The sequence below is a fragment of the Brachyistius frenatus genome, unplaced genomic scaffold, assembly GCF_029030835.1.
Source record: "Brachyistius frenatus isolate BFR_SWC_R1_liver_20210118 unplaced genomic scaffold, ASM2903083v1 Contig_219, whole genome shotgun sequence".
Lineage (NCBI taxonomy): Eukaryota > Metazoa > Chordata > Actinopteri > Embiotocidae > Brachyistius > Brachyistius frenatus.
The window spans coordinates 190,001-203,344 of NW_027210818.1; the positions used below are offsets into that span (position 1 = coordinate 190,001).

The 13,344-nt window shown below is 40.5% G+C and overlaps 1 protein-coding gene across 3 annotated transcripts in view; it reads right to left on the bottom strand.

The window, feature by feature from the left end:
• LOC138633398 (anoctamin-1-like) overlaps positions 1–13,344 on the bottom strand; it is a 45,420-nt gene that overhangs the window by 24,389 nt on the left and 7,687 nt on the right. For 2 of the 3 annotated variants that reach the window (XM_069719604.1, XM_069719603.1), the window contains exons 2-8: positions 11,896–12,288; positions 4,537–4,635; positions 3,484–3,635; positions 1,915–1,969; positions 1,150–1,198; positions 426–481; positions 211–252 (exon numbers count right to left, since the gene is read on the bottom strand). In XM_069719604.1, coding sequence (XP_069575705.1) covers positions 211–252; positions 426–481; positions 1,150–1,198; positions 1,915–1,969; positions 3,484–3,635; positions 4,537–4,635; positions 11,896–12,288 — 846 coding nt within the window. The remainder of the gene's footprint in view (positions 1–210; positions 253–425; positions 482–1,149; positions 1,199–1,914; positions 1,970–3,483; positions 3,636–4,536; positions 4,636–11,895; positions 12,289–13,344) is intronic. The other variant, XM_069719605.1, reaches the window with a different exon arrangement.

A 13,344-nucleotide genomic window follows, 5' to 3' on the forward strand; every position in this document is an offset into this window, starting at 1 on the left:
TGACTATGTAATATGGCTGTAACTCTTATGTTGGGGAATAGAGACTACAGAAGCTACAAATGCAGGACACAGAAGCAGTGACGGATTATTTTGTAGTCGGACAGTATAGGTCAGTGTGTTTTCTAAATGTGAATGTGTTTAAAACTGTACAAATACAAAATATGACCACTGATCTGAAGACTTGCATACGTTTAGAAGTCACCTTCCTACCTTTCTGTCATTGGGCTCTGCACTCTCCTCATTAATATCTCCCTGAAAAAGGAAAGAGGAAAAACAAAAGTTAGTTATTGTCCATTGTGACTGAAGGCTTAGAGGATTTACAGGTCATCATGACAGGTGGATAAATAGTGATTCCTCAAAAATGTATTGATTACAACAATTGCAACAGGTTCCAAACAAACGATCAGATGGCTGGTACTACTTACGTCATGAACAGGGTATGCTGCTGTGTATACACCACTACAGAGGAGACTGGTGATACCTGCAGAGAAAACATAGATGCAGGTGTTAATGTGGATTTCCCATCTTTATAGTATATTTCTCATGGTATGGTGATCACAGCCATGTCATTGAGGCCTGTAGATCTCTGAATTCTGTTGCTTTTAAGTGGGCTATGGTTTAGTTTTTTTACTGGAGCTTGACAGATACATTGGTTGCAATGTTATCAGCTGATTTTAGCTCATTGAAGATAAATCAGTATTTGTTTTTATCCTAACTGAGTAACAAGAAACTGAATGAATGGAAATCCCAAAGAAAGTTCTCTACGAGTGGTAATAAAGTGCGGCGCTGTTCCACCAGAGAGCACCGTAACTCCATCCAACACCAGCACGGATCCTCAGAAGGTTCCCACACTTTTCAGACCATGCACCAATATCTACCAAACCAGAGTTTCCAAGTACCACTGTTCAAACTTTGTCAATTTAAATGTTTCATTTTGTACATGGAAAATAAAAAGGAATCAAACCATCTGTTAATTCAAAATATGAGCAGATATTAGACTTGGATAACGATTAACGAGCACAGTGTGATTTTTAAGTTCAATTCAATTTTATTTATATAGATCCAAATCACAACACAGGTTGTTTTATGGCACTTAACACAGTAAAGTCCTTACAACACAACTTTACAACAATATAGTGAGAGACTTACCCATGCTGTACTTGGCCTTGCATTTTGTTCTTTTTAGTATTTCAAATACCTGAAAAAAAAAAAACTTCACTTATTTCACAATGCTGCTAATAATCCACGTAGAAAATATTCAAGTGCAGTTTTTTAAGTAATGAATTCTGTAATATAGCTATGGAGAAGTGCTAATATACAAAAAACAATTATCAACCAAAGTCACAGTTAGTTCAAAATACTCTAATATCCCTTCTGACAGCTCGCTGGCTGACTGAAATGTGATTAATGACTTCAGGTGTTTTTCATGTCACATGAAAACAGAACGGATGATGGTCCCACCCTTCATCATGTTAACATATGAGTCATCCTGACTGGGCATCGACTTCCAGGGAGTCCCCAGTCTATTTATAGATACTCAGGAAATTCTGAAGATATGAGATCTCTTTTTCATGCATGTTTCCATCTGCAAGATGGATCTCATCAAGGAAACTGGAAATGTTTAGTCAAATAATGGATTCATTGATTTACTCCGGACTCCTGCTGGGTTTTGTTGATGTCTCTGTGGTTCACAGACTTCCAGCCACACTATAAATGTCTGAGTGATGCACTCAATATGAATTACACAAATACAATGATTCATTTGTCATCTATTAACTTCTTAATAATTGTGACTTGATTTACTTTTATTTTGCCTCTTTATAAAACAGTGTCAGAACACTGAGTTCACTGAAAGCCACAGACGTATTTAGACATGTTGGTGTTGGCGGACCACACACACACACTTGGACTTACTATTGAACTCCTGGTTTTGCTGTCAAAGAAGTAATCTTTGTCTGAGAGGTCAAACCTGTTAACACACACACACACACACACACACACACACTCATTAGTGTTTGTTTTTATGTCCTCTCACTGCAGTTTACAGCACAGTCAACAAACAACGTCTCTAAACAGCCCTGCAGGAAGGAGACATTTCTGATGTCCCAATGTTGTTTGTTTAGTTTTATTTTTTTCACCTCTCAACCAGACAACCAGAAATTATGAATATTGTTTAAAACTGCAGACAGTCTGTTCATATATCGTATAGATTTTACATTATTACAAAAAGTAAAAGGTTTAGAGAGACTACGCTCCATTGAACCTTTAAAAAATATACTGGGTGTTTGACTTGCTAATGCATTTGTTTATACATTATATACACATTTATACATTATACATCTATGAAGCCTACAGTGGTTCATATTTGAATTTAAAAAAGATCCATGATTTTTTTTCTGGACCTTGATTAAGGATTCAGTAGAAGTGAAGTGAGAGACCTGTTGTGACAACAGAAACATTCCCCATCATTACAGACAAAATGCTGCATCAGTATTAGTCTGAATTCTTTACTCACTTCAATCACAGAGAACCAAGTTTTTATTCTTATTTCCTCCACTTCATGCAAACACTTCACTCCCTTTATGTCTGTGTGGTCTTTTTAAATTCACCATTTAGACAGCATTGATTTAATCAGCCCGACACAGTCATGCTCACCACTCTGTTGCTTAGTTTCATTCTTATCATTAGTATCATTTTGTATTACCTTATTAATTCAAGGTCCTTCCGGTCAGACTTTTATTTTATATTACTCTTAAGATTCAGTCAATAAAACATAAAGATTTCCTGCTGTGTTTCAAACCCAACATTTTTATAAGCTGTAAAGTTTATTATTAAAATACATTTTCCGTTAATAATCCTCACCTTTGTGCAGTATAAACTAATTGTATTTCTATAAATTGAACAGTCCACGATCTCCCCTTTGTCCACTGTGAAGCCAGGCTCTCAACCCAGTATCACGGCAAAGCGTGAAATAGACACGCCCATCCACTACAGTGAAACGTGAGACAGCCACACTCTGGGCTGTCTCGGTGTGAAAGTTATACGTTTTGTAAGTGTGAAACTTACACGCACGTAAATGTCATGTGACCAAGGTCCCGCAGCAGAGGTTCTGAGACCCAGTACACAGGACATTTGATGGCAATACGGGGTGGCTCAATGGCATCAGGTACAGCATGGCGACAACATTTTTCTTGAGTGTGATCCTGGGTTGACTTTTGTCTCACAGTCATGTGTTCATCTCAAATTCAAATGTCTAAAACATTTCAAAGCTCGACTCTCGGACACTGAATCGGTAAAGTTTTGTGCAGAAATGCACCGCATCTGGTGAGGACTGATGATCCCACCTGAATCTGTCTACACCACCGTCTCCCTGACAACCATCAGGCCAGGGAGACAACAAACAAGCAGTAAGTCATTCAGTTTTATATGTAGGACCATTCAAGACAAACACTCTTTTCCCTCTGGTGTGAAAGGTGTACGTACAGATGCTGTTTTTCCCTGGAGAAGGTGTGCGACAGGTGTTTGATGTTCCTGGGTCGGTGTTCCTCAACGTGAGGATGGAGCGGCTCCAGAACTTTACAAACCAGAGAGCTGATCTTCTCCAGGACGCTGCTCGACTGCTTGACTTCATACACCTAGATACACACACACACACCTCAATCAATGCTACTTTAAATAAGCTGAACTTTAAGAACACAAAATACATGTTTAAAAATACTCCACCCAGTTTGACTTCAACAAAAGACCAAAATTCAAAATATAAAGCATTTATATTCATTAGCCGTTCAAATACTGTCAATTTAACTGTGTGCATGCCTTTTCCAAACATTATAGTTATTTATAGTTGTGGAGTAAAGATCAACCCAGTGTTATTACAGGGAAAGTAAAATGTGCATTCTTGGCCCAAAGGTCATTTCTCACTGAAGAAAAGCTTGTTGGAGGTGACGGATTCAATGATAGAAAAAACAACCTGCATGCAATCTCATGCGTGTGATGTTCAGATGTTAAGGTGAGGTTTCAGTCAAAGGTTTTCTTTAAACAGGGAAACTGATGATTTCCAGTGTGTAGACATACTGGGTGTTTCTCAATCTCAGGAAATGAAAAATATGTGCTCATTTTGAATTTGAATGCCACCAACACGTTTCAAAAAAGTTGGCACAGGGGTGACTTTTTTTTAAATGGGCTTTTATTATATGTACTTCAAAAGTAACAACATAGCTCTAATTGAGCTCTTTTGAACTCCAGAACAGTACATGTTAAAGCTCTTGTATTTGAAAGTTTGAACTAACTTTAATAACTCTCGTGAACCACCCTACAGATCATCTGCTAAGTGAGCTGCACAGTTTCATGTTTAAACGATGTTTGTCAAGCAAAATGTGTCGAAGTATTAGATGTGAAAGAAACAGAAGAACATGGCTGAACAGAGGACACACACTTTTCACAAACAACATACACACAAGTGTAACAAAGTTGTGTAGCTTGAATAATAATGTTAAAAGAGAAGTGCGCAGAGGTAAAGGGGACAGTAAAACGTACTTTCTTGGTGGGCATCTTTAGCTTCATGAATTCAGCCTCTCGACAGAGAACGCTCCAGGGAGCATGAATCTTTAAAAAGCCCATCCCGGGAATCTTGGCCTGAGAAACACACAACATACAAAAACAGTTACAACGTGCAGCAGTTGTTTCGATCATACAACAGCTGCATACAGCTGACGTGTGTTTTTGTTTCATATTCAATGTGCAACAGACAAACAGAAACTTAAAAATACAAATCTGTTTCCAACAAAGTTGGGACGCTGTGTAAAATGTAAATAAAAACAGAATGCAATGATTTGCAAAATCATAATATCATTAAAAGATTCCGAGAATCTGGAGAAATCTCTGAACACAAGGGACAAGGCTGGAAACCAATGTTGGATGGTGGTGATCTTCGGGCCACTTTCGATAACCATCGTCTGGGAACACAGTTCATCGCTGAATCCACAAATGCAAGTTAAAACTCTACCATGAAAAGAAGAAAACAAATATAAACATGATCCAGAAACGCTGCCACCTTCTCTTGGCCCGAGATCATTTCAGCTGGACTGAGGCGAAGTGGAAAACTGTCCTGTTTATTTATATTTTACGCAGCGTCCCAACATTTTTAGAAACGGGGTTGTAAATAGAAAGCTGCATGTCAAATATCTTAAAAATGACTTCCAAGGTCACCTGCACATGTAGACTAAAGAGGACTAACTCAGCGATCTGGAGCACGACTGGAAAAAGTTCCAGAGTTCAACGTCATGTTCTTCTATGTTTCACCATTTCTCTGTCTTTCATGCCAGACTTGTCACAGCCACATGATTTAATAATGTTTCACTGACAGAGGGCAGCGTCATGTGGGAGGCTTGGGGCGGGGAGGGGGTGTGGGTGGGGGGTCATCAGCAGTCTTAATTCTACTCTTACTACACGTTGTAAATACATCCCATCACTGCAGCAGCGTTTGTGCAGAAACACATTCACAGAATAAAACATGAAAGGTTTGTTTCATTATTCTGCAGCAGCCTACAGTCGTTTTTGTGTGTTTAAATCTGTGTAAACACAACGGCCAGATGTGTGTGAAGACTCTCAAATCAAAAACAACCTTCAGTGTGCTGAAAGCAGAAACGCCGGTCTGCATTTATTACAACACTGCGATCCGTCTAAAGCTGAAGACGGCAGATCGGACACGGCGATCAATCAGCAGCCTCTCAAATGAGCAGCGCCGAGCCAGAGAGCAGAGTGCTCGTGTTACCATCCGGCTAACACACACACACACACACACACACACACACACACACACACACACACACACACACACACACACACACACACACACACACACACACACACACACACACACACACACACACACACACACGCACACACACACACACACACACATCCTAGCTGACCCTATGTTCTTGTATCAGCAGGGCGTTCTTGGAGGGAAGACATGTATATTCAATCCAGACGTTACTTTTATGTTATCGAATCCGTGTTTAAGTTCAGCAGTGTCTGCTTCCCTGGAGCAGTCGTAATATCTTATCTTAACTAAAGTCTACGGTCATATGTACAGAATGTTTGACGTACACGCTGTGCTCAGCGTTGGGGGGGAGTGTATTTAAGGGCTACTCTCTCACCAAGGAGGAGTTAGACCTTCTTGATCCTCCGCGGGTGAAGAAACTCTGTCCAAACTATCCAGCTGAATAGTATCCTGTGACTCGTTTGTACTCTTTTGGCTCATGTTCGATGATTTGTACGCTCTATTTCTAATTTTCTGTATCTTATCTTGTGATAAATACTTTAATGTATTTCCTTGTGAGAAATCAAAAGTATCTCAAGCTCGTTGTCTTTTAAGTATTTATCATTATTTCCACCACACCAACCATCCATCATCCATCCATCCATCCATCCATCCATCCATCCATCCATCCATCCATCCATCCATCCATCCATCCATCATCTATCCATCCATCATCCATCCATCCATCATCCATCCATCATCTATCCATCCATCCATCCATCCATCCATCCATCCATCCATCCATCCATCCATCCATCCATCATCTATCCATCCATCCATCCATCCATCCATCCATCCATCCATCCATCCATCCATCCATCCATCCATCATCTATCCATCCATCCATCCATCCATCCATCCATCCATCCATCCATCCATCCATCCATCCATCCATCCATCCATCCATCCATCCATCCATCATCCATCCATCCATCCATCCATCCATCCATCCATCCATCCATCCATCCATCCATCCATCCATCCATCCATCATCTATCCATCCATCCATCCATCATCCATCCATCCATCCATCATCCATCCATCCATCCATCCATCCATCCATCCATCCATCCATCCATCCATCCATCCATCCATCCATCCATCCATCCATCCATCCATCCATCCATCCATCCATCCATCCATCCATCCATCCATCCATCCATCCATCCATCCATCCATCCATCATCCATCCATCCATCCATCCATCCATCCATCCATCCATCCATCCATCCATCCATCCATCATCCATCCATCCATCCATCCATCCATCCATCCATCCATCCATCCATCCATCCATCCATCCATCCATCCAGTCAAATTACTGGGAATGAAACACTTGCTTGACATCAGAGATATGACTGACTGATAATTAATTGATTTACCTTCACCTTCAGTGATGGATATTAATATTTGGAATGTTGTGAATTCACCAGTTTTGAATTGTTATTAAATTATTATTTATATGGCACCAGGTTATTTAATTTCACTTAACACAGTAAAGTCGTTACAACAGTACTTTACAACATTATACAAAGAAACCCAACAATTCAACATTTCCCATGTAAACTAGGAGGGAAAAACTTCCTTTTAACAGGAAGAAACCTCGGACAGAACCGGGCTCAGAGGTGGGCGGAGCATCTGCCTCGACCGGTTGGGATCAGAGGACACCTGCTGATTACACATATTCAGTCTGTCTTCCACATTGTGCCCAGATATGCCTGGTGTGTGCCGACATCTTTCGTCATTAAATAAGTACATTTTTATTTCTAAAATGCCTTTTAATCCTAAATTACAAAGTGCACAGGATCAACACATAAATAAACAACATGTAGCCTTTACATAACAATATACACAATAATAAATTATTCACAGCCCCTTTGAAAGGAAGGGTCAGAAAAGATGTTTCAAGGTGTGTTTTGAAGCGGCTCATGGATGGGAAGCCAGTGAAGGGATGTGAGTGATGTGTGGTTGGTTTTGGTTTAACAGCCTGACTGCAGCTTTTTGAACAAGTTGTCGACGGGACGCGGCTGCTGGGCTGAGACGTGAACAAAAGAAGGCGTGGATTGGAGGTTCTGCTGGACAGCACTGACGGGATTTTAAAAAGTTGGAAGCAGGTTTGCACGAGCTTGTTTCTGTAAAGGTCAAATTTCAGGTTTTGTGGAGACGGTTTAACGTTGGTTTCCAGAGGGGCGATTATGGGATGCCCTTTGGAAAAAAAACTTGGAATTAGACTCGCAAACGTCGCTGGTTTCGCCCAGATGAGACTGTGTCAAAAGTTCAGACTTGCGTTTGTGTGTGCAATCTCTTTCAGGAAAACGCAGTCCGGTTCATCTGGACCTGGTGACTGTCGTCCTCATCTTGTCGTTTTCACCACAATTGGTTCAGCCTAGTTTGCTCTACGTCTGGTGATCAGCAGAATACGAGAAAAATAGCGGACCAATTACACGGCTGGTAATCTGTGAATCTTTGCACTAGTGGCCAATTTTAGGAAAACATGAATCAAGGCCTACAGTATGTAGTACTGGCAACCTCAAGCCCGCCATTCCATGTCACTGCTTGTGGAGAGGCTTATTTTCTATTTATATACTGGCAGTAGGACATCTCATACCTCGGCAGGATATCAGTTTACACTTTTACGCGACTGATACTCAGATACATCTAAATTGCAGCCCTGCAAATAGTTTTACAGACATTAGCTGCCTCTTAAATTGTTGAAAACATTCAGAGGCGGATGTCTGCTAACTTGTAGTTAAGTAGAAACAAAGCCCGGACCTGTCAGAAAGATGAAGGATTTCTGTGAAAACGACATACATTTAAGACAAATCTCGTGTAAAATGTTCGTATTAAAGATGTTTGATGTTTTAAAACTACTGGATATTTCTGCTACATCTTCTATTGTCAAACATTTCTTTGATAACATTTAAATACACAATAATGGACGCCACAAAATTTGGGACAAAACACGCGGTAGACGTCTATCAGATGAAACCAAATTCAAGAAAGTGGTTGCGTTATTATTCACTTCGCTGCCCTGGTCAACATTAGCCTGACTGCACCGGCGGTCGCTCACAGATTCAGTTTTCTTCTCTTTGAATACAGTTCGATAACTCGGCTCGTATTAGCGTTTAAACAGACACTCTGAAAGTTGGACCAATCAGCGGTCAGGGGAGGTGGCTAACCGCATTTATCCCGCCTCTCCTTCACTGTGATCGGACGGCTAGTGACGGTGACAAGCGCAACTCTGTGAACTCTCGGTGAACTCTCGGTGACCGGAAAGAATAAACGCTCACCACCTCATCAAGCTGCTGGCGTTCATTAAAAACAACTTTAAAAATACGCTGTGCTCAGAAAATAAAGCTTTGGTGGACCCGGTGGGTAGTTGCAGCGGTGGCAGAGTGTCGGCCGGGTTCGGCGCATGCCGATTGGTTGAAATGAACCCGAGGTCTACGGCCAGTAGGATGGAACGACTGTAAATGATTCCCTATGGAGGTGGACAGACTGGTTCGCACCAGGCAGGGTCAATACAGTTGAGGGCAGCTAGCTTCACACTCTTGTTGATGGCGCCCACTCAGTTCTACAATTCCTCCTCTTTCTTTCTTTTTAACAACAAACCGACAAATGCAGGTCGGTAAACATCCTGTTGGCTTTAATAATCGAGTCTAAAACCTGACTGGACCTGAATTAAGATCAATTAAGGGTCCGAACATTTTTGTAAATGATTTGTAAATATGATATTATAAATATGTCATTATCAGTTACTGACTGGAGATTTTTGGAGAAAAAAAAGAGCCAATTTTATTGATTAAAAATCAAATGCACAACCCTATAAAAAGTGCAAAATATGAAGAAGTCTGAATTGTAACTATGACGATCACACACGAGTTGACAACAGCATGAATTCAAACAAGCTGCATACACAAAGCGCTGCATATACAGTTCAACACAACAGACGAGATACAAAAATGTGATATAAGATTCTCAAGGTCCAAATCTTTTTCCCTCACTGGTACTGTGTAACAAAGGAATCCCTGATGCCTGTTTAACACTGCAGCTTCAGAACGGCTTTTTAGGAGAGTGCCATAAACCAGGTAAACCAGGATTATAAATCCTTATCAAGGGAATTAGGATCAGTTTTACAAATAATCAGACTAAACCTGATCAGCTTCACTGTTGTGCTTCTTTCTCTGGTTAAAAATGGAATGAAATCTGTATAAAAGCAGTTTCAGCTCAGTTTTTGACAGATATGACAACAAGGTTTTAGTAAATTGTCTTCAGAATTAAAACACCAAAGAATTTAACAAAACTGTTCTGTGTTGAGTTTTATTTATGCTATAGGAGTTCAGTTGAGATGTCCATGAAAGGAGATTGAAGTGGCTAAAACAAAACAAGCTTTGAGTCAAGCTTTAGAATTATTTTGTTTAATACCATACAGAATTTAGAAAGTTCATGGACTTGTCTGCCAGTTAAAATGTGGAGCAGTTAAAGTAGAAAATCATTTAGATATGCTGTCAAAGTTTGCAAAAAGATTTGATTGAAGATTTTGCGGTTTTCACGGGTGTCTCAAGGTTTGATGGCCGGTTGTATTTATTGGATCCTTCCTCATTTACCTTTTTCTAAGAGTGCACCAGAAGTTTTTTTTTTAAAAACAAGCAGAAGATGGATTTTTTTTTTACAATGAACCTACACGTCCATTTATTTTTTGCATTCTTTAGGGGAGGTGGTACATCCCTATGTTTTGGTTCCATTTACCAAGTTTTTCATCTCTAACCTCAATGTACACAGTACATTAGTACTCTGCATCATCATCAGTTATCATAATCAGTATGAAAGATAAACAGGAAAAGACATATCCTTTGTGCGAAGTGTACAATAATAAGCCTCAACGTTGAAGCTGCTGTACTGCAGCTGTGCACTGAGCACGGTGACGTTTGATGATTAACTCATCTAACACATCTGTAACACCACAGTTTCATCACTTTATCTGCTTTTTCTATTTTCTAGCTTCACTTTTCTCCGTATCTCCTTTAATTTCCTAAATCTTAAGCATATTTAGGGCCCGAGCACCGAGTGGTGCGAAGGCCCTATTGTAATGCAAGGAATTATTATTATTATTATTATTATTATTATTATTATAAAGTAATCGCCTTTCTGGTGGCTTTAACAAGCTCTAAAACATGAAAGCTGAAGCACACTTCAGTCCTGGCATAAAATTACGTATTTTATTGGTTTCGCAGATAGACGAAGCCAAATGGCTCGCTGGTTTCAGTCTTACTTTTTAACATCGTTTCCCCATTTTTAGAGCCACTACACCCGTTGGTGACAACATCTTTGACCCATTGTGCTAACCAACCCGGTGGGATAACCACGCTTTGCACTGTTTAGGCGTGAAGGTTACACGTTTCCCTGTAGTGGAAGAAAATAAAACCTACTGCATGCTTAGAACCATGTGATTTACAGGAAAATTTAACTTTTTAGCAAGAACACGTGGTTGGGGCTACTAAATAAGCACATGGTTGTGGTTAGGAAAAAATAAAGACATGGTTGGGGTTAGGAGAAAGAACATGGAAACAAAGAACAACTTAAGAAAAACAGTCACCTCCGGGATTTGAACCTCATCATCCCGCATTGCAGTCTGTGACTACCACAAAATGATCTTTGTAAGAGGTCTCACAATCTCTGTTGCAGGACCTTGATCACATGAACCCACATCACATGACATTTACGTGGGTGTAACTTTCACATGTACAAAACCTGTAACTTTCAGCCTGGACAGGACACGACGTGTCTATCTCATGTTTTGCTGTAGTGGACTGGCGTGTCTATTTCACGCTTTGCTGCGATACTTACTTGGGTTGGCTATACTTTTATATACTTGCACCCACACCAAAATGTGGTGCATAATTATCATTCAATATCCTGTTTTCTAGAGGACATCAGATAAACATTGTGTCACCCGAATGTCTTTTCCACAGATTCGTGTCTGGGAGGTTACAGACTCTAATCAGCAGCACAGTATTTGGTGGAGTTGAGAGTGTTTCTGGAAAAATGAATAGATAAATATGTAAACTCACGTCTTCATCTTTCTCCAGGTCTAAGCCCATGTCTCTCAGCTTCCCTTCGAACTCCTCCCTCCTGAAGGCCTTGTGATCCTCCTGGCCGTTGAAGGTTTCTCCCGGAACGCCCAGCTCCACGTCCGCCACCTTCGATGCCTGCTGGGAAGGCGAGTCTTTAGCGCTCTGCGCCTTCTGATGCCGGAGGTACTCTCCTCGGCTGTGGGGGTTGCGGCGCAGACTGCGGGCCACAGCGTTTTCAGTGAGCAGGTGGACCGACTGCCGGCTGGAGCGGGTCGCACCCGGCTTCTTCACCGGGTAGGTGAGCACATAGTCGACGCGCCGCTGGCCGTCCTGGAAGAAGATGCCGTGCTGGCAGCGGGTGTTCTCCTCCGGGGTCAAAGCCTTCAGCAGCTGACGGTGCACATGGGGACAGACAGGGAGGTGGGGAGGTGGGGAGGGGGGCTGTTAAGATGCAGGAAATAGCATGTAGAGACACTGGGATTTGTTTATGTGAGCTGTCCTGTTTCTTTCATGGATGAAGGATTTTTTTTTGCTTCACCTCGGAAGATGAGAAAAAAGATCGGATGTGTATTATCAAATGAAATTCAGCGTGAGAGGGAGCTTTGGGGGTGTTTTTTCTATTTGTCCAGAAAAAAACAACATGATTTGAAGCTTTGGGGCTCATGAACAGGGGTTTCAGATAATATAGTGATAGGCTAATTAAACAATCTTAAAAGTGGAGGCAAAGCATCAGAGCAACATCTCTTTTTTCCCCTTTTGTGAATTTCTGGACATCTTATGCTTTTATTGGACAGCTGACTGTAGACAGATGGCAGGAAATGAGACAGGATGATGTCCAACATGTCCAGCTGCACTCAAACTGTGAGTCACTAAGAGCATCAACAAAGGGTTCATTGTGACTATGATCATTATGATCGCTTATCTAACATGCAGAATCATTTATCAGTTGGGCTTTATTGTCTACCTGAAGATGAAGAAACAATCGAACCTGCACATGCGGACCACGGAGTGAGTCCACTGATCTCAACCTTCACCAAACACAAGTCACCCGTTGGAGGATGAACATTCAACTCAACTGCAAACATTTTTTATCAATAAAGATATTCGTTAGTAACATTATTAAAAATGTGAACCGGTCATTAATGTTAACAAGACATGTTTGTTATTAATCATGTAATGCTCATTATCTTATTAATCAACTGTTAGTTAATGCTTGATTCTGTATACACTAATGTTAATAACATCTTCAAATATTGTATAAATAACTACCTTAGTTTTCATTAACATTTTAATGAACGCTCCCTACACACATTAGTTCACTATTAATTATTATTATTGCATTTTCCTGCATTAACTAATGTTATTATCACCTTACTGTAAAGTGTTATTAAATGATTTAAACATATGTTTAATGAACAAGTCATCTATAATATTCAGTCCGTCCAG